This window comes from Carassius carassius, chromosome 3, assembly GCF_963082965.1.
Source record: "Carassius carassius chromosome 3, fCarCar2.1, whole genome shotgun sequence".
Taxonomy (NCBI): Eukaryota; Metazoa; Chordata; class Actinopteri; order Cypriniformes; family Cyprinidae; genus Carassius; species Carassius carassius.
In genome coordinates, this window is record NC_081757.1 from 7913146 (window position 1) to 7935187 (window position 22042).

Genomic DNA, 22042 nt, shown 5'->3' on the forward strand with positions numbered 1-22042 from the left:
TTGCAATCAAGTCAACGATATCGCTGTAGATGAAGTGTCCCCAACTAAGCAAGCCAGAGGCGACAGCGGCAAGGAACCGAAACTCCATCGGTGACAGAATGGAGAAAAAAACCTTGGGAGAAACCAGGCTCAGTTGGGGGGCCAGTTCTCCTCTGACCAGACGAAACCAGTAGTTCAATTCCAGGCTGCAGCAAAGTCAGATTGTGCAGAAAAATCATCTGTTTCCTGTGGTCTTGTCCTGGTGCTCCTTTGAGACAAGGTCTTTACAGGGGATCTGTATCTGGGGCTCTAGTTGTCCTGGTCTCCGCTGTCTTTAAGGGATGTAGAGGTCCTTTCTAGGTGCTGATCCAGCATCTGGTCTGGATACGTACTGGATCCGGGTGACTGCAGTGACCCTCTGATCTGGACACAGACTGGATCTGGTGGCCACGGTGACCTCGGAACAAGAGAGAAACAGACAAATATTAGCGTAGATGCCATTCTTCTAATGATGTAGCAAGTACATAGGGTGTTATGGGAAGTGTTTCCGGTTCCGGTTTACCTAATTAATGCAGCCTAAAAATCCTTTAACGGATTTGGATAATAAAAGCATATTAGTATGTTATGTGTATGCCAGGTTAAAGAGATGGGTCTTTAATCTAGATTTAAACTGAAAGAGTGTGTCTGCCTCCCGAACAATGTTAGGTAGGTTATTCCAGAGTTTAGGCGCCAAATAGGAAAAGGATCTGCCGCCTGCAGTTGATTTTGATATTCTAGGTATTATCAAATTGCCTGAGTTTTGAGAATGTAGCGGACGTAGAGGATTATAATGTAAAAGGAGCTCATTCAAATACTGAGGTGCTAAACCATTCAGGGCTTTATAGGTAATAAGCAATATTTTAAAATCTATACAATGCTTGATAGGGAGCCAGTGCAGTGTTGACAGGACCGGGCTAATATGGTCATACTTCCTGGTTCTAGTAAGAACTCTTGCTGCTGCATTTTGGACTAGCTGTAGTTTGTTTACTAAGCGTGCAGAACAACCACCCAATAAAGCATTACAATAATCTAACCTTGAGGTCATAAAAGCATTGATTAACATTTCTGCATTTGACATTGAGAGCATAGGCCGTAATTTAGATATATTTTTGAGATGGAAAAATGCAGTTTTACAAATGCTAGAAACGTGGCTTTCTAAGGAAAGATTGCGATCAAATAGCACACCTAGGTTCCTAACTGATGATGAAGAATTGACAGAGCAACCATCAAGTCTTAGACAGTGTTCTAGGTTATTACAAGCGGAGTTTTTAGGTCCTATAATTAACACCTCTGTTTTTTCAGAATTTAGCAGTAAGAAATTACTCGTCATCCAGTTTTTTATATCGACTATGCAATCCATTAGTTTTTCAAATTGGTGTGTTTCACCGGGCTGCGAAGAAATATAGAGTTGAGTATCATCAGCATAACAGTGAAAGCTAACACCATGTTTCCTGATGATATCTCCCAAGGGTAACATATAAAGCATGAAGAGTAGCGGCCCTAGTACTGAGCCTTGAGGCACTCCATACTGCACTTGTGATCGATAGGATACATCTTCATTCACTGATACGAACTGATGGCGGTCATATAAGTACGATTTAAACCATGCTAATGCACTTCCATTAATGCCAACAAAGTGTTCAAGTCTATGCAAAAGAAAGTTGTGGTCAATTGTGTCAAACGCAGCACTAAAATCCAATAAAACTAATAGAGAGATACACCCACGATCAGATGATAAGAGCAGATCATTTGTAACTCTAAGGAGAGCAGTCTCAGACCTATGATACGGTCTAAATCCTGACTGGAAATCCTCACATATACCATTTTTATCTAAGAAGGAATATAATTGTGAGGATACCACCTTTTCTAGTATCTTGGACAGAAAAGGGAGATTCGAGATTGGTCTATAATTAACTAGTTCTTTGGGGTCAAGCTGTGGTTTTTTGATGAGAGGCTTAATAACAGCCAGTTTGAAGGTTTTGGGGACATATCCTAATGAGAATGAGGAATTAATAATAGTCAGAAGAGGATCTATGACTTCTGGAAGCACCTCGTTTAGGAGCTTAGATGGTATAGGGTCTAACATACATGTTGTTGGTTTAGATGATTTAACAAGTTTATACAATTCTTCCTCGCCTATAGTAGAGAATGAGTGGAACTGTTCCTCAGGGGGTCTATAGTGCACTGTCTGATGTGATACTGTAGCTGACGGCTGAATGGTTGCAATTTTATCTCTAATAGTATCGATTTTAGAAGTAAAGTAGTTCATAAAGTCATTACTGCTGTGATGTTGGGAAATGTCAACACTTATTGAGGCTTTATTTTTCTTAATTTAGCCACTGTATTGAATAAATACCTGGGGTTATGTTTGTTTTCTTCTAAAAGAGAAGAAAAGTAATCGGATCTAGCAGTTTTTAATGCTTTTCTGTAGGATATGTTACTTTCCCACCAAGCAATACGAAATACCTCTAGTTTTGTTTTCCTCCAGCTGCGCTCCAGCTGCGCTCCAATCACATGATCCTTCAGAAATCATGCTAATATTCAGATAAGTAATTATTATTATCATGTTGAAAACAGCTGAATCTTTATCATCACTTTTGATCAATTTAAAACATCTTGTTATGCACTGTAGATGATGAGATTTGCAAAGCCTTTGCAGTTTGACATTGAGGAACATTGTTTTTAAAGTTTTCCACAATTTTTTTACGCAGTCTTTCACAGATTGGAGAGTCTCTGCCCATCTTTACTTCTGAGAGACTCTGCTTCTCTAAGACAAAGCTTTTATAGCTAATCATGTTACAGACCTGATATCAATTAACTTAATTAATCACTAGATGTTCTCCCAGCTGAATCTTTTCAAAACTGCTTGCTTTTTTAGCCATTTGTTGCCCCCGTGCCAACTTTTTTGAGACCTGTAGCAGGTATTACATTTTAAATGAGCTAATTAAGTGGATAAAAGTGTAAAATTTCTCAGTTTAAACATTTGCTACGTTATCTATGTTCTATTGTGAATAAAATATTGGCTCATGTGATTTGAAATTCCTTTAGTTTTCATTTTATTAAAATTTAAAAAAAGTCCCAACTTTTCCGGAATTCGGGTTGTATATATATATATATATATCACAGCTCTAGACTGCGACCAAATTTCTCAATGGTGCAGAAAAATAAATAAATCAGAGGTTGCACCGGTGCAACCAGCCGTTCAAGGGGAAAGTCTTGCTGTGGTTCAACAACAGACACTAGAGCCCTGCATTTCAGCACAAGCCCTACAGGCCCCAACTTTTTTTTACGTCCCTCGAGCCAGGCTTCGGGCCAAATTTCACGTCATAGTTCAGACATGGGCTGGGCCTCCCACCTGTTTAAGACTTCTCCTTACTTTTATATTTTAGACATCCATCAGGTAGTGATGAAAAAAATGCTGCAATGGTGGAAACAACACGAGACCCTGCTACTGCGACTATCAAAAGCATCTCGACGGTGTTCATTGTCCCGCCAGCAGCAGCAGTATGGTGCATGCCGTCAGCGCAGCTGAACAGTTCTGCATTCAAACACGCAAAGCACTGGCTAAAGTAATTACCATAAATGTGATGGGGAAATAGTAAGGAGATATTTGAATTATATACTAAAAAACTAGTGTTTTCTGAGTCTGTGTCGCAAGTGGTTGCCGATTCGGTCACAGTGTCTGGTCTGTGTTTCCCCGGGTGTCCACTAGTGGTCTCACTTCCCCATAGGCACCTCACCACAGGCACTACATTTCCCACATAGCTTTGTCCCTTCATCACAGTTAATTGCACACCTGCTATTGCACTCAGCTGTCTCCACTTCCTTCGTTATCCTGTCTATATAATCCGGTCTGTTTTCTGTCTGGGTCATGGAGTCCTTATTTTCCGTCACCCAGTTTCCTCGCGTTCCTTGTGTTTTCTAGTTTCTTGTTTCCTGTTTGTTTTGTTCCTGACTGATTTCATGGTTTTGACCCCCTGCTTGTTTGGATTCTGATTTTTGGATTACCCAATAAAACACTACTCTTGGATCTCTCGTCTCCTGTGTCCTAACGTTACAGATTCTGACTCGCCATCTCCTTATTAGACACGCCTTTAAAGAGAAGTGCATCTTTACGGATTATGATTATAATGAAAGAGTTTTTGTTTTCGATTATTTTTATTTTGTTAAGTAATTACTATGCTACTATTTCATTTTCCTTGTTTAATTGTACTGAAATAAGCATTTATTTAAGGCGCAAAATCAAGGATGTGGCGCATCTGGTCTAGTGTTCCGTATCCTGCTTCATCGCGTCTATTTCCAGCCTCTCATGTATGCGCTCTCGCGACACACGTTCATTTTCTTACGGAGTGGAAAACATTGCAGAGCAGCGAGGACACAGACAACGAGCTGATGGACATGACACAGCAGGAAACTAAGTCTCAGCATTCAAAATCTTCATTCAAATTTTATTAAGCATTTCAAACGATAAATATAGTTTTGGAGCTTTTTATTAGCGTGACCGGGATCATGCACGCTCCAGCTTTGCATCAAGTTCAAGCAAAGCAGGAGTGCATGCTTATTAGCATTAAGTAAACACTGAAGGAATATCCAATCCATGTTGATAGATACACTACAACTTACTGATTGTATAGTGTATCATGTAATAACTCAACGAGTGTTTCAACCGCGGAAAGACAGCAGCTAGAAGATTTTAACAGCAGAAAATCCAATCACTAGTGTCCATAAACTAGTGAGAAAAATTACATTTATATATTTACTCATAATTGCTTTTTTATTATAATTAATAAAAATGTATAGATATAATGTTATTATAAAAATGGTCTAATATCAACTTAACATTATACAAAACAATTGTTAAGGTTCCCAGTATAGGTTTTTTTTTTTTTTTTTTGAGAAATCTCTTCTGCTCACAAAGCCTGCATTTATTTGTAATATTGTGAAATATTTTTACTACTTAAAATAACTGCTTTCTATTTCAATATATTTCAAAATGTAATTTATTCCTGCGATTTCAAACTGAATTTTTAGCATCATTACTCCAAAGTCAAAGTAACCTTTATTTATATAGCGCTTTAAACAAAATACATTGCGTCAAAGCAACTGAACAACATTCATTAGGAAAACAGTGTCAATAATGAAAAAAATGATAGTTAAAGGCAGTTCATCATTGAATTCAGTTGTGTCATCTCTGTTCAATTAAATAGTGTCTGTGCATTTATTTGCAATCAAGTCAACGATATCGCTGTAGATGAAGTGTCCCCAACTAAGCAAGCCAGAGGCGACAGCGGCAAGGAACCGAAACTCCATCGGTGACAGAATGGAGAAAAAAACCTTGGGAGAAACCAGGCTCAGTTGGGGGGCCAGTTCTCCTCTGACCAGACGAAACCAGTAGTTCAATTCCAGGCTGCAGCAAAGTCAGATTGTGCAGAAAAATCATCTGTTTCCTGTGGTCTTGTCCTGGTGCTCCTTTGAGACAAGGTCTTTACAGGGGATCTGTATCTGGGGCTCTAGTTGTCCTGGTCTCCGCTGTCTTTAAGGGATGTAGAGGTCCTTTCTAGGTGCTGATCCAGCATCTGGTCTGGATACGTACTGGATCCGGGTGACTGCAGTGACCCTCTGATCTGGACACAGACTGGATCTGGTGGCCACGGTGACCTCGGAACAAGAGAGAAACAGACAAATATTAGCGTAGATGCCATTCTTCTAATGATGTAGCAAGTACATAGGGTGTTATGGGAAGTGTTTCCGGTTCCGGTTTACCTAATTAATGCAGCCTAAAAATCCTTTAACGGATTTGGATAATAAAAGCATATTAGTATGTTATGTGTATGCCAGGTTAAAGAGATGGGTCTTTAATCTAGATTTAAACTGAAAGAGTGTGTCTGCCTCCCGAACAATGTTAGGTAGGTTATTCCAGAGTTTAGGCGCCAAATAGGAAAAGGATCTGCCGCCTGCAGTTGATTTTGATATTCTAGGTATTATCAAATTGCCTGAGTTTTGAGAATGTAGCGGACGTAGAGGATTATAATGTAAAAGGAGCTCATTCAAATACTGAGGTGCTAAACCATTCAGGGCTTTATAGGTAATAAGCAATATTTTAAAATCTATACAATGCTTGATAGGGAGCCAGTGCAGTGTTGACAGGACCGGGCTAATATGGTCATACTTCCTGGTTCTAGTAAGAACTCTTGCTGCTGCATTTTGGACTAGCTGTAGTTTGTTTACTAAGCGTGCAGAACAACCACCCAATAAAGCATTACAATAATCTAACCTTGAGGTCATAAAAGCATTGATTAACATTTCTGCATTTGACATTGAGAGCATAGGCCGTAATTTAGATATATTTTTGAGATGGAAAAATGCAGTTTTACAAATGCTAGAAACGTGGCTTTCTAAGGAAAGATTGCGATCAAATAGCACACCTAGGTTCCTAACTGATGATGAAGAATTGACAGAGCAACCATCAAGTCTTAGACAGTGTTCTAGGTTATTACAAGCGGAGTTTTTAGGTCCTATAATTAACACCTCTGTTTTTTCAGAATTTAGCAGTAAGAAATTACTCGTCATCCAGTTTTTTATATCGACTATGCAATCCATTAGTTTTTCAAATTGGTGTGTTTCACCGGGCTGCGAAGAAATATAGAGTTGAGTATCATCAGCATAACAGTGAAAGCTAACACCATGTTTCCTGATGATATCTCCCAAGGGTAACATATAAAGCATGAAGAGTAGCGGCCCTAGTACTGAGCCTTGAGGCACTCCATACTGCACTTGTGATCGATAGGATACATCTTCATTCACTGATACGAACTGATGGCGGTCATATAAGTACGATTTAAACCATGCTAATGCACTTCCATTAATGCCAACAAAGTGTTCAAGTCTATGCAAAAGAAAGTTGTGGTCAATTGTGTCAAACGCAGCACTAAAATCCAATAAAACTAATAGAGAGATACACCCACGATCAGATGATAAGAGCAGATCATTTGTAACTCTAAGGAGAGCAGTCTCAGACCTATGATACGGTCTAAATCCTGACTGGAAATCCTCACATATACCATTTTTATCTAAGAAGGAATATAATTGTGAGGATACCACCTTTTCTAGTATCTTGGACAGAAAAGGGAGATTCGAGATTGGTCTATAATTAACTAGTTCTTTGGGGTCAAGCTGTGGTTTTTTGATGAGAGGCTTAATAACAGCCAGTTTGAAGGTTTTGGGGACATATCCTAATGAGAATGAGGAATTAATAATAGTCAGAAGAGGATCTATGACTTCTGGAAGCACCTCGTTTAGGAGCTTAGATGGTATAGGGTCTAACATACATGTTGTTGGTTTAGATGATTTAACAAGTTTATACAATTCTTCCTCGCCTATAGTAGAGAATGAGTGGAACTGTTCCTCAGGGGGTCTATAGTGCACTGTCTGATGTGATACTGTAGCTGACGGCTGAATGGTTGCAATTTTATCTCTAATAGTATCGATTTTAGAAGTAAAGTAGTTCATAAAGTCATTACTGCTGTGATGTTGGGAAATGTCAACACTTATTGAGGCTTTATTTTTCTTAATTTAGCCACTGTATTGAATAAATACCTGGGGTTATGTTTGTTTTCTTCTAAAAGAGAAGAAAAGTAATCGGATCTAGCAGTTTTTAATGCTTTTCTGTAGGATATGTTACTTTCCCACCAAGCAATACGAAATACCTCTAGTTTTGTTTTCCTCCAGCTGCGCTCCAGCTGCGCTCCAATCACATGATCCTTCAGAAATCATGCTAATATTCAGATAAGTAATTATTATTATCATGTTGAAAACAGCTGAATCTTTATCATCACTTTTGATCAATTTAAAACATCTTTGTTAAATAAAAGTATTAATTTATGTAATTCCCATTTTTTTTATACCAGGTTGGAGTGGCCACTGGCCACTTAGTCATTACTTTAAAAAAGTCTGTAAGATTTTGCTGCTAGAGAGAGTGTGGCAAGCTGGTTTAGCCAAGGCCAAAGATCAAGAAGGCCAAACTACAGGAGTTGGCCATCCGAGGGGCATGTGACTGCAATGGAGGATAGTCCATAAGACATTGAGCCATGAGATGTTCAATTTGAAGCCCTTAAAACACTTACTTTATATTTTCTTTTTATTTAATTTATCTTGAGATGTTTTAAGTTTAAATTTCAGCTCAGTGAAACACTTTAAGCACCAACACTTTTTCAGTAAGTTATCTTTCTTGTAGAATTGTGCTTCAAAGAAAGAACTTTGTTGACCAGATTGTTAGTTAATCATTTAGGCTACAAGTCAATATTACCTATATAGACAGCAATTAAAAAAAACAAACAAACAAAAAAAGGTTTACTTGTAAAACATTCAAAATCTTCATTCAAATTTTATTAAGCATTTCAAACGATAAATATAGTTTTGGAGCTTTTTATTAGCGTGACCGGGATCATGCACGCTCCAGCTTTGCATAACCCATGTCCCCATTTTTCAAAATGCTTATAAACCATAAAGAATGATTTTTTTTTGAGAAAGTAAAAATGCACAAAGTTTCCTGTGAGGGTTAGGGTTAGGTGTAGGGTTAGTGAAGGGCGATAGAATGTACAGTTTGTACAGTATAAAAACCATTACCCCTATGGGATGTCCCCACTTTCACAAAAACAAACGTGTGTGTGTGGGGGTATGTTGTTTTAGTGTTAGGCAACCTTAATCCCTTTTTTACTTTAATATGAAACTGATTGCCAAGAAAATCACCTTTTGAGATAATGAAACTTGTACCAGATTGTAATGACACGGAGATGAGTAAATGATGACATAATGTTTATTTTTGTGCGAACTTTAAGCAATGTTTCCTTTTTGTTGAATGAAACCGAGATGGATAAAAAATTGCTGATTTTATGTCCTAATTACCGCTTGCTGCATTCATGACAGTATCTTTTATGATGTCAGACTGGAAATGGAAAGGATAATAAATACCTCATTATTATCAAATTAATACCTCAACAGGGTGTCAAAGAGACTGAATATGTTTAGTTAACACTTTTCAAGCTATTCGTCAGTGTTCAATACCCCAGTGATTAAAGCAGGTCTGACAGCCTGGACCGGGATTTAAAAAGAAATTGATTATATAAACAGTCCAGTTCTGCAGCCAAAATCCGTCTATTCTTTATGGATATCTCTCGTCTCTTACCTCTGAACACGGGCCGCACTTGGCATCAAAAACAAAGCCTTGTGCCTGTGCTGTAAACAACAAACGAAGCAAAACGTAAATCACAAACTCTCGCCGATGACATCAGCCTCCTAATTCTAACCACGTCCATCTCATACAGGAAAAACACAGAGAGAAACAAAGGGAAGGGAGTGTTCGAGGGGAAGTGTTCAGCTCTAACATGACAAACTCAAAGATGGGTGGCCAGAAATCAATTATTTTAGCAAGCTTGAGAAAGAGGAAGAGCCCTGCTATTGAGGAGAAAGAAGGCTAACAGGTGTGAGAGAGGTTTAAAAGTTCTGAAACTAGTCAAATTTGACATTATTTTTCAATGACTCACTTTGAATTGTGATTATTAACTGTCTAACCTTGCAAATCGCACATATTTTTCATGAACCACACTACTGTTCAAAAGTTTGGGGTCGTAAGATTTTTGTAATGTTTGAGAAAGTATCTTATGCTCACCAAGGCTGCATTTATTTGATTAAAAATACAGGAAAAATTGTAATAATCTAAAATATTCTTTACAATTTCAAATAAGTATTTCATGTTGTATTATGCTTTAACCTGCAATTTAATCCTGTGTTCAAAGCTGAATTTTCAGCATCATTACTCCAGTCTTCAGTCTCCTTCGGAAATCATTCTGATGTGCTGCTCAAGAAATATTTCTTATGATCAATGTTGAAAACAGTTGCTGTGCTGTATAATTGTATGTATGCACAAAAGAGCAGTGTTTATTTCAAATCCAACTCTTTTGTAACATTAAAACCTTTGATCAATTTAATGCACCTGGTCCCACTTTATATTAAGTGACCTTAACTACTATGTATTTACATTTAAATTAATAATTTGGTACAATGCACATATTGTGTACATACATATTTTTAAATTAATACAGTAGTCATGATAAACAGAAAGAAAGGTAAACTTGGCTTGCCTCAGCAACCGCCCAGAACACCCTGACACTGGTCTTTTTTATTGCTTTAATAATTCCAAGTCAACGTAACTTCCTCATAAGCTTGTCATGAAATTAATTTCACTTGGCTTTACGTTGATCGAAAATGTATGTGTGCTATTAAACATGATGGAACACACAAGACCACAATCTGTTGAAAACATTAGCCATGATTATTATTCAGGCTTTTGTCGGCTTTGAAGAACCACAGCTGAGAGCCGTCGCAGCTGCCAAAGGCACCGCAAGTGAAAAAACGCTCTTTATATAACTTGCGCCCGGGCCAACTGTATTTGTGGTTGGAGGAAATTTCTCCTCGCTTGAGTCATTGAGATCACTTGCTCTTGGTTGCTTGCCCCTTTGTGCTCTTTGATCCGTCTTTTCTTGCAGTCGCTCTATCTGTTCCCTCCAACCACTCTCTTCCCTGAGCCGCGCTATCACTGCAGTCAGGACGGGATCCAAACACTGCCTCCGTAGGCCTCGGTGCATGGTGCGAGCGGAAACCTTCGGTCTGGGGCGATTGTGTTTGAACTTTGACCTCCGCTTGTCCTCAGAGGACTCACCGTCTACGCTTGCCAAGAGAGTCCGCGCACACTTTTGTTTGTTTGCTTGGCTTTCGACTGAAGCTGTTCGACTAAATAATGATCTTCCACAGTACTGTACTGTATTGCTGGAAGCAGTGGCGTTAAAAACACTGAGGAAGTGCACTGTAAAATAGATGAACATCTGATCGTTAGCGTAAAGCTTTGTCTATATTATATTTCTTATAAATGGTGTTTCCATCTTGGTAATGATTATGCCGTACTGTGTGAGTGATTAAAAATAGCGTTTGACAGACTTGAAGTGTTTATCATCTGCCTTTATCAGCTTGTGTTTGAGTGATTCATGATCACAACCTTCAGAATTCTGTTAAACTGAAGAATTACTTATTTGTGCTCAGACTATCTATCTATCCATCCATCCATCCATCCATCCATCCATCCATCAATTCCTTGCTATAATTCCAAAACATCATTCTGAAGTTTTTGCAACAACCTCCTCTAGATTTCAACCGTTGTTTATGCCAGGATGTAATTGTTCTTAATTTCCAAAACCCTTCAGCTCAGATTTAGCTTCCATTTTTTTCAAGAGCGTCTATTTCTTCCATGTGTGGCCCAGATTCTTGCAGCGGGTCTGTTCTCCTACTGTATATAACTCTTCCCAGGTTATTTTGGCAGCGCTCTCTGTTTTTCTGTGCTTTTGTTGAGGAATGCCTCTGAGACACAGTCACCTTTGAGTAATTACCTGCTCATGTTTCATGTTGAAAGAGCGTCTCTGTTTTACAGTTATAAAGAGCAGAGCAAGCGCTGTCCTCAGCCCTGGGATCAGCTCTTATCAGAGGACGGCTGTTTCAGAAACAAGACATTTTGGATTTTTCCCCTCAAGTAGAAGTTAACCTCCTGCAAGTCGAGCACTGGATTGAAATTCATCTGTTCTCCAGCTTCTGTTTCTTCTCCACAATTTTCTTCAATTAGTTCAGCTCAAGCACTTAACTCACACACTGTGCTTTGTGTTCTGGTCCTAATTAACTTTAGATTTAAAGACATTTAAGATTAAAGTTTGAAGAATGTCCATTGAAAATGTGTATTTTTAGAATGGAGAGAAAAGTACTTGACTAACAGAAGAGGATGTGTAAATTTATCAAAGAATAATCTATACTTTATATTATTCATTCATTTGTGTTCGTTTTATCATCTGTTTGTTTATTCTAGCATTCTATCTACCATTCTATCATTCTGTCGTTCATATTTTGTCTTTTGATGATGAAATTTGCACCATACCCAACCAAAGAATACTTTGGGCTTCATACTGTAAGACATACATTTTAAAGTGTCACCTAAAAACATTGTTATAATGCAGAATTATTAGTCCTATCTATCTATCTATCTATCTATCTATCTATCTATCTATCTATCTATCTATCTATCTATCTATCTATCTATCTATCTATCTATCATTATGTTGATCTGTCGTTCTATCATTTTATCTCATTCTGTCATCTATCTATCTATCTATCTATCTATCTATCTATCTATCTATCTATCTATCTATCTATCTATCTATCTATCGTTATGTAGCTCTGTCGTTCTATCATTTTATCTCATTCTGTCATCTATCTATCTATCTATCATCTATCTATCTATCTATCTATCTATCTATCTATCTATCTATCTATCTATCGTTATGTAGCTCTGTCGTTCTATCATTTTATCTCATTCTGTCATCTATCTATCTATCTATCTATCTATCTATCTATCTATCTATCTATCTATCTATCTATCGTTATGTAGCTCTGTCGTTCTATCTTTTTATCTCATTCTGTCATCTATCTATCTATCTATCTATCTATCTATCTATCTATCTATCTATCTATCTATCTATCTATCTATCTATCTATCTATCTATCTATCTATCTATCATTATGTAGCTCTGTCATTCTATCATTTTATCTCATTCTGTCATCTATCTATCTATCTATCTATCTATCTATCTATCTATCTATCTATCTATCTATCTATCGTTATGTAGCTCTGTCGTTCTATCATTTTATCTCATTCTGTCATCTATCTATCTATCTATCTATCTATCTATCTATCTATCTATCTATCGTTATTTAGCTCTGTCATTCTATCATTTTATCTCATACTGTCATCTATCTATCTATCTATCTATCTATCTATCTATCTATCTATCTATCTATCTATCTATCTATCTATCTATCTATCTATCTATCTATCTATCGTTATGTAGCTCTGTCGTTCTATCTTTTTATCTCATTCTGTCATCTATCCATCTATCTATCTATCTATCTATCTATCTATCTATCTATCTATCTATCATTATGTAGCTCTGTCGTTCTATCATTTTATCTCATTCTGTCATCTATCTATCTATCTATCTATCTATCTATCTATCTATCTATCTATCTATCTATCTATCTATCTATCTATCTATCGTTATGTAGCTCTGTCGTTCTATCTTTTTATCTCATTCTGTCATCTATCTATCTATCAGTGATGCGCGGGTCAATGTATAAACAATCCGCACCCGACTGATGTTTTCAACTAACCCGCCCGCAACTCGGACCGCGAAAAAGAAAATATTGTTCATGATTTCCTGACCCGCATTTTTTACAAGTAGTAAACGTGTCGCCCCTTTATATTAATTTAATTACTTAAATAGGCTATAGCCTACAGGATAATAAGCATTATGACCGCACACTTAAGGCTTGCCACAAAGAAATTGTTAAAGTAATGATTATGAATGTGTCTAAATTAGCAAGGAGACATTTACTTGTGTAGTAATGAACTGGTGTTTTCTGTGTCACTACAAAGATGAAGTTGACGATGCGGACTCGCCATGAACGCCAGAGAGAAATGCACATTTCATAAGGATCACATAATCAGAGAGTAGCCTATTTATTTTGGTTTGAATATTTTCGTTTAAAAGTAGACATTTCAAGCTTTCTGTAATATATTGCCTATATTTCTTTTTAAACCCACCGACTAAAAGATTAAGACACTACCTGACCCAAAATATCGCCCAAAGTTTCTACAGCTTTTTTCTTAGCTGTTTCAGAATCTGGAAAAATTACTGAGGCTAACTTGTTACTGCAGTCGAGCGATATGAATGTGTGTGATGTACGGCATGATAAATGCTCGTCACTTCTGCTGCTGAAACTTTGTCAGACTGTGGGTCATTTGGTTTATTGAAAAATGATTGCACTGATTTGCATGTTTCTTGATGATGTGTTTTTTTTGTGTGGTACTCCGTGTATTTATTAGGCAGGGTCGAATGAAAAAGCGGGACAGATGCTCAACTTGCGTGAGGCGGGACAAAGGGTAAAATTGCTGTACAGTACAATGTAAAGCGGGACAGGTGGTCACTCTATAATCGCGCCAGTTATTCAGCCAATAAAGTGTAGGCCTATGTATTTCAAAATTGTGTCTAGTACTATATAAATTACAAAGGTTTTATTGGCATCTTTATTTCAAACACCCGACCGACTGCGACCCGAATATCATAAAAAATATTTTTGGATGACTCGTAACCACGGATGACCGCAGGCACACACTCATTTTGGATCAACCCGCGCATCACTGCTATCTATGGTTCGTTCATTCGATAGATAGATCGATCAACCTAATAAAAAGAAGAGCAAAAATGTATCCATTGTTTTTTTTCTGTCTGTTTTATTGCATATTACTATGTTTTATTTTGCTTTACATCTTTTTAACTCATCTTATGAAAAAAATATTTATTAGGTTTTATTTATCTGATATTTTAACTGAGTCTGCACTTTTTCTCTCCAGAAGTTAAGAACAACCCGCCCGCAACTCGGACCACAAAAAAGAAAAAGAAAATATTGTTCCCGATTTCCTGACCCGCATTTTTTACAAGTAGTAAACGTGTCGCCCGTTTATATTAATTTAATAGGCTATAGCCTACAGGATAATAAGCATTATGTTTTTTTTCTGTCTGTTTTATTGCATATTACTATCAGTTTTATTTTGCTTTACATCTTTTTAACTCATTTTATGAAAAAAATATTTATTAGGTTTTATTTATCTGATATTTTAACTGAGTCTGCGCTTTTTCTCTACAGAAGTTAAGAACAATAAAGATGTCCTTTGTATCTTTTAAAATTTGTTCAGGTTTTGTGTATCTCTTAACCTCCTCACATAAGTGCACATCAGTGTGGGCTTTTATTGTTATTGCACTCTTCAGTAGGCAAAAGTTGCAACAAACTGAATGTACAGATTTCATACATTTAGAAAAAAACATGGTTGCATGTACAGTTCACTGATGATGAAATTTGCACCATACCCAACCAAAGAATACTTTGGGCTTCATACTATAAGACATACATTTTAACGTGTCACCTAAAAACATTGTTATAATGCAGAAACAAAGGTGCTTGTCAGGTTTACAGACGATAGACAAGAACACAGGTAATTCCTTTAGAAAATACAAATTTAGACTTTCATGCGTCAATATTTATCCTGTGCTCTTTTTCTCCGGTTTCTTTTTTTTTTCTCGCCTTGAAGATCTGCTGCTTTCTTGTGTGGAAATCAGAAGCATGTGTGAGGTGAAAAGTTTAGAGCAGGATGGATTTATGAAGCAATCATTAAAACACCATCTGATGGTGATGAGCGAAGGATTTGCTTGTTTTTAGAGAGGCTGGATTGGTCCCGAGCCGCTGATCTGAGGTCTGTCGTGCTGTTGGTGTGTGGTGGGTTAGTCGGGGACAAGCTGGTCCTGAATCAGTGCTTAGGAAGGAGAGGGTGAGAGGGGTCAACACGAACAGGAAATCATCAGCGCTGTGGATAAAAATGGCAGCGTGCCTCGGGCCCGGCTGGACGTATTAAAGAGTCACATACAAAGAGCTCTTGTGTCTAGACTGACCACTGCATGTGGCTTGACTTTCAGTGATGAACTCGCAGGTTAAAAGAGGGGTAGAATAACCCATGCTCAAATCACTCACCCTTCTCTCTTCCGGTTGTCATGATCCAGAGAAATCCACTGACCTTAGGATGTGTTGTTTTAACTAAAATTCATGTTCTTGTTTCTATATTCTAAATTTCTAAATTGATTTTAAAGTGGTGTGTCTGTTTTCTGTGCCATTAGACACCAGGAAATTGCAAAAAGAATGGCTGTAGTTATTTATTTATTATTATTTACATTTTGTTTAGTATTCGTACATATTTTGAATGTGCTTTTATATTTAGATTTTCAGTTTTCGTTTTAATTTAAGTTTGAGTATTTTTGTTCTGCCTTTTCTGTTTTTATAAGCGATGATTTCATTTGTTTACCTTTAATATTTTTAAAATTGAATCCATTTCATTTTATTAATTTTACAACATCAACTTATTTTATTTCAGTTAGTTCCAAAAGAAACATTTCTCTTTTTTTATTTATTATTATCTTTTTAATTATTATAAAATCTTTTATTTGATATTTATATTTTATTTCCTCTTTATTTTAATTACTTAAAACCATTTTAATCGTTTATTTTTAGTTAACAATAACAAACACAACTGATTTATGTCATTCCAGCATGCTGCTACTATTTCTGCAATATCTTTATTTGGCAAGAATAATATAAGTATATGATATTCTATTCTGTCAATGACTGTTTTCAAACAGGTAGTCTTGCCTCCAAACTTACACCATTGGTTTGACCAATGTCACTTTGGTCGTGATACTCAAACAAACAGTTTTGACAAAGTAGTGCCACATTGTTTTTGGAGAATCATTCCAGGAATCCATTAATATTTCTCTCTTCACATTATAATGGAAAAGAGAAACACATGGTAGTATAAAAATCCAATATTTTAATGTATTTTAGCTTAATGTGGACTATAAGTGAGAAATTTGAAGTACTGTTAAATACTGTTGAATTCTACTTAAAAGTGTGAGAAAAACGCAGTTTGCGCATCACAACAAAAACAGTCATGGCAGCATTGGTTTAGCTAGCAGTGTACAACTTCCCACGAAGGGAAGTCGTGGCCTAATGGTTAGAGAGTCGGACTCCCAATCTAAAGGTTGTGAGTTCGAGTCCCGGGCCGGCAGGAATTGTGGGTGGGGGGAGTGCATGTACAGTTCTCTCTCCACCTTCAATACCACGACTTAGGTGCCCTTGAGCAAGGCATCGAACCCCCAACTGCTCCCCGGGCGCCGCAGCATAAATGGCTCCCCACTGCTCTGGGTGTGTGCTCACAGTGTGTGTGTGTGTGTGTGTGTGTTCACTGCTCTGTGTGTGTGCACTTTGGATGGGTTAAATGCAGAGCACAAATTCTGAGTATGGGTCCCCATACTTGGCTGAATGTCACGTCACTTGGGGGTGGAGCCTTTTGTTTGTTTCTGACCAATGGCAGATAGTGTTTTAAAAAGGTTTTCAAAAAACATCATTTGCTAAATTTGCAATGTTATATAATTCTCTATTATTGAGTAAACCTTTAAATATATTTAGCGTGAACAACGCTAGTAGACAGGTTTATTTTGTTACAATATCTGGATAATTGCAATTTAATTAGCTTATTGTGCAGCCAATTAAATCAGTAAATGGAAATATTTTGATATTTAAATTTAAAAACATTGAACAAGCAATGTATATAACAATGTATATTATACACAAGTATTTGAGCATAAAATGTCACAATTGACATGGCTGTGTTCTAAACTAGTTTTGTGTGTTCTAAAATAAAGAGACGCAATCATTTTCCCACGCCTTGAGGCATCTGTGCAACATCCTGCCCTGCAAAGCGTATGCCCTGCTCCAGACATATGCAAACACTTATAGAAAGAATGTCAGAGCAGGACACATACAGTCCCTTCAATGAGCAATTCGTCTGCTCTGTATCTCACGTTGCATTAACAACCCTTCCATTTTAAATATAATGCTTATGCACATTTGACTCCATAGACATGGTTTATTTTTCTATATTTGGTATGTCTGCTATAATAAACGTTTGCGAGTTGATCCGTGATGTCATGCTCTGAGCCAGCGAGTCAACACTGCCTCATCGGTCAGAGTTGAGACTTCATATGCCGCTCAGCCTCTGCAGGCCTGCGTTGTGATTACCGTTAAGCCATTTGTAATACCGACTTTACAGCCTCCAGGTGTTTGCTCATGAACACGATTGCGAGTCTGGCTGGAATTGCCCTTAATAAGGTCGGCCTGTGACGGAAGCTCTTGCCTCATGGCTGCTTCATTGACTGAACAATCTAACCTCTAGGGTTGAGGCTCCACTCTCCTGACGGAATCACTCTTAGACCTGAGTGGGATTCGAGGGGTGTGTTAAATGCTCGACCTGCTGAGCCGCTGAAGCGCTTCATTCAGTTGTCCCTATCAGTCCAGTTTTATATAAATGCATCTCCTCCGATTTCTGCCTGCCAGATGGTCCAGAAAAAGTGTTGGAGGTAAATGTAAGAAGTGTATTAAATAGAGGATCTTGCTCTGAAATTTTGTATTTGGGAATCGCTTCAGGAATGAACAAAGCCTCAACAAGAAAATTGTGAGAAGTGTCTCTACGGTATATTCATATTCAATGATAGGCCTCCGTATTTCACACTCTCTTCATCTCTCTAAATTGATGTAATTTATTTTATTTTTTACATTTTATTATTTTTATTTATTTTTGGTTTAGTATTAGTATTATTATTATTATTTTTATATAATTCATTTTGTTTGCATTTTATTAATGAATGTATTCATTCAGAAGACAGCTTGGAAATAAAAATGCAGCTATACGTTTTAAATTGAGTGTAATATATTTTAATTTAAGTAGACAATGTTGCATTTTGGAAAGTATTTACATTATATTAAGTTCAAAGTGTATCTTTTTTTCTTCACATATTTTCATATAGGTGTATAAATCTATAAACATTTTAATTAATTATATATATATATATATATATATATATATTAATTGCTAATATATTACACTTTTTAATATAGTCATATTTTAACTATTGAAATGAATTCTATAATAAAAATCTATATCACAATAAATATCATTACAGGCAGCATGATAATTATGTGTTGAACAATACTGATGATAAGCTTTTTTATGTTGTTGAAATTTAGTTTTATTAAAGGATACATTTGGAAAAAAACATGAACCACAAGACTACTTGTTCTATTTATTTTCTAGCAAATAAATATTTATGTTCCTTTCAAAACTAAGCACACTTTTTCGGGATGCTTGCCTGGGCCAGATGTCATATCACCAGCCAAATTTTGGGTTTTCAATTTCCAGCACAGCAGTGCAATCATGTCTGTTAGTTCTCCAAAGTCTTTTTCTTTTTCCATCACAACGTGCACAAACACATGCTTACACTCTTACACACACAACCTCCCACCTAAAGCAGCACACACAGGGGCCTTTGTTATAAGTGGCAGCCATTGTATAAATAATAACGTTTAATGTAAAAAAAAACTGTTATTTGAAACCGCTCTTTTGAATGCAGCTTTGTTTAATGTTGTTTGTATCTCTGCAGGTATTGGTGGAATGGAGGAATTCATTCTCAAATCGGCCACCATCTCAACATCTCCGGCCTGCCCGCCCTTCACGCCACTCAACTTTGAAGCTACGCCCATCGTCAGAGTAGCAGTCGAGCCCAAACATCCAAGTACGTCCTGATGACCAAAACCAGGCACACACAGAACGAATTAAACACATCTTGAGTATCACTTTTCATTGTGCTGCAACAGGTAAAGCACTGCAGTACATTGCTGGACACATAAAGCAAAAATAACTGATAAGCCGAAAGCAAGGAAGAGTGTATTGAATCATCACGGTGACTCAGTAGTAAAAATGAACAAGCTGTTCAGAAGAGTTATTTTTAAGTAGGTAGTCGTGCTTTTGAATGTAATAGAAACTTTTAGGGTATATATTTAGTAAGCTTAGTATCTTTTTCCAAGTGCCTGTGATGATTCTGTTATAAAGCTGCCTTCTGAGGAGAGATCAGCCTAACAATACAGAGCTCATACTAATGTTGGATAAACGTTCTTTTAATGAATTTGAACTGTATATCTATGCTTTTTGCTATATTAAATTATTGTACAACCCGAATTCCGGAAAAGTTGGGACGTTTTTTTAAATTTTAATAAAATGAAAACTAAAGGAATTTCAAATCAAATGAGCCAATATTTTATTCACAATAGAACATAGATAACGTAGCAAATGTTTAAACTGAGAAATTTTACACTTTTATCCACTTAATTAGCTCATTTAAAATTTAATGCCTGCTACAGGTCTCAAAAAAGTTGGCACGGAGGAAACAAATGGCTAAAAAAGCAAGCAGTTTTGAAAAGATTCAGCTGGGAGAACATCTAGTGATTAATTAAGTTAATTGATATCAGGTCTGTAACATGATTAGCTATAAAAGCTTTGTCTTAGAGAAGCAGAGTCTCTCAGAAGTAAAGATGGGCAGAGGCTCTCCAATCTGTGAAAGACTGCGTAAAAAAATTGTGGAAAACTTTAAAAAACAATGTTCCTCAACGTCAAATTGCAAAGGCTTTGCAAATCTCATCATCTACAGTGCATAACATCATCAAAAGATTCAGAGAAACTGGAGAAATCTCTGTGCGTAAGGGACAAGGCCGAGACCTTTATTGGATGCCCGTGGTCTTCGGGCTCTCAGAAGACACTGCATCACTCATCGGCATGATTGTGTCAATGACATTACTAAATGGGCCCAGGAATACTTTCAGAAACCACTGTCGGTAAACCCAATTCGCCGTGCCATCAGCAGATGCCAACTAAAGCTCTATCATGCAAAAAGGAAGCCATATGTGAACATGGTCCAGAAGCGCCGTCGTGTCCTGTGGGCCAAGGCTCATTTAAAATGGACTATTTCAAAGTGGAATAGTGTTTTATGGTCAGACGAGTCCAAATTTGACATTCTTGTTGGAAATCACGGACGCCGTGTCCTCCGGGCTAAAGAGGAGGGAGACCTTCCAGCATGTTATCAGCGTTCAGTTCAAAAGCCACCATCTCTGATGGTATGGGGGTGCATAAGTGCATACGGTATGGGCAGCTTGCATGTTTTGGAAGGCTCTGTGAATGCTGAAAGGTATATAAAGGTTTTAGAGCAACATATGCTTCCCTCCAAACAACGTCTATTTCAGGGAAGGCCTTGTTTATTTCAGCAGGACAATGCAAAACCACATACTGCAGCTATAACAACAGCATGGCTTCGTCGTAGAAGAGTCCGGGTACTAACCTGGCCTGCCTGCAGTCCAGATCTTTCACCTATAGAGAACATTTGGCGCATCATTAAATGAAAAATACGTCAAAGACGACCACGAACTCTTCAGCAGCTGGAAATCTATATAAGGCAAGAATGGGACCAAATTCCAACAGCAAAACTCCAGCAACTCATAGCCTCAATGCCCAGACGTCTTCAAACTGTTTTGAAAAGAAAAGGAGATGCTACACCATGGTAAACATGCCCCGTCCCAACTATTTTGAGACCTGTAGCAGAAATCAAAATTGAAATGAGCTCATTTTGTGCATAAAATTGTAAACTTTCTCAGTTTAAACATTTGCTATGTTATCTATGTTATATTGTGAATAAAATATTGGCTCATGTGATTTGAAAGTCTTTTAGTTTTCATTTTATTAAAATTTAAAAAACGTCCCAACTTTTCCGGAATTCGGGTTGTATTTACTCATCTATGCTTTATGGTGTGTGTATATATGCACACATACAATATTTATTTATTTATTGCTCACAAAGGCAACATTTTGATATTTCATTATATAAATATTTGTGTGTGTGTATACACACACACACGTATACATATACAGTAAATACATAAAATAACAGTGTTTTACATTTTTATGCTTTTCATATTTAAATTATTCATAATACAGTAAAAATATTTCAAATAATTTTTTTATTTTTATTTGATATTAGAATAGCATCATTACTCCAGTCTTAAGTGTCACATGATCCTTCAGCAATAATTTTAACATGCCGATTTGCTGCTCATGAAACATTTCTTATTATCATCAATGTTATAAACAGTTTAGCTGTGTAATATTTTTGTAAAAACCATGATACAATTTTTGGGGGATTTTTAAATTATTAGAATGTGTCCTTGCTGGGAAAAGCACATGCATGCAATTCAAGCCTGTTTTGCATGTAATTATTATTATTGATTTATTTTGTTGCATGTCCCATGTTTTAGTTGTTTTTATTTATTTATTTATTTATTTTAAAACAAATTTAGAACATTATGAAATTGACTTTTCTGTGAAAGGTACAGAAAACTACCTTGCAATCTTCCCAAAATGAGGTATCTTACCAGGCAACATTAT

General features: G+C 36.8%; 1 protein-coding gene across 1 annotated transcript in view; it reads left to right on the forward strand.

The window, feature by feature from the left end:
• The window catches only part of LOC132117880 (elongation factor-like GTPase 1), a 117295-nt gene that overhangs the window by 69923 nt on the left and 25330 nt on the right, over nt 1-22042 (forward strand). Inside the window, exon 16 of the mRNA XM_059527218.1 lies at nt 19215-19346. Within this exon, the coding sequence (XP_059383201.1) occupies nt 19215-19346 (132 nt within the window). The remainder of the gene's footprint in view (nt 1-19214; nt 19347-22042) is intronic.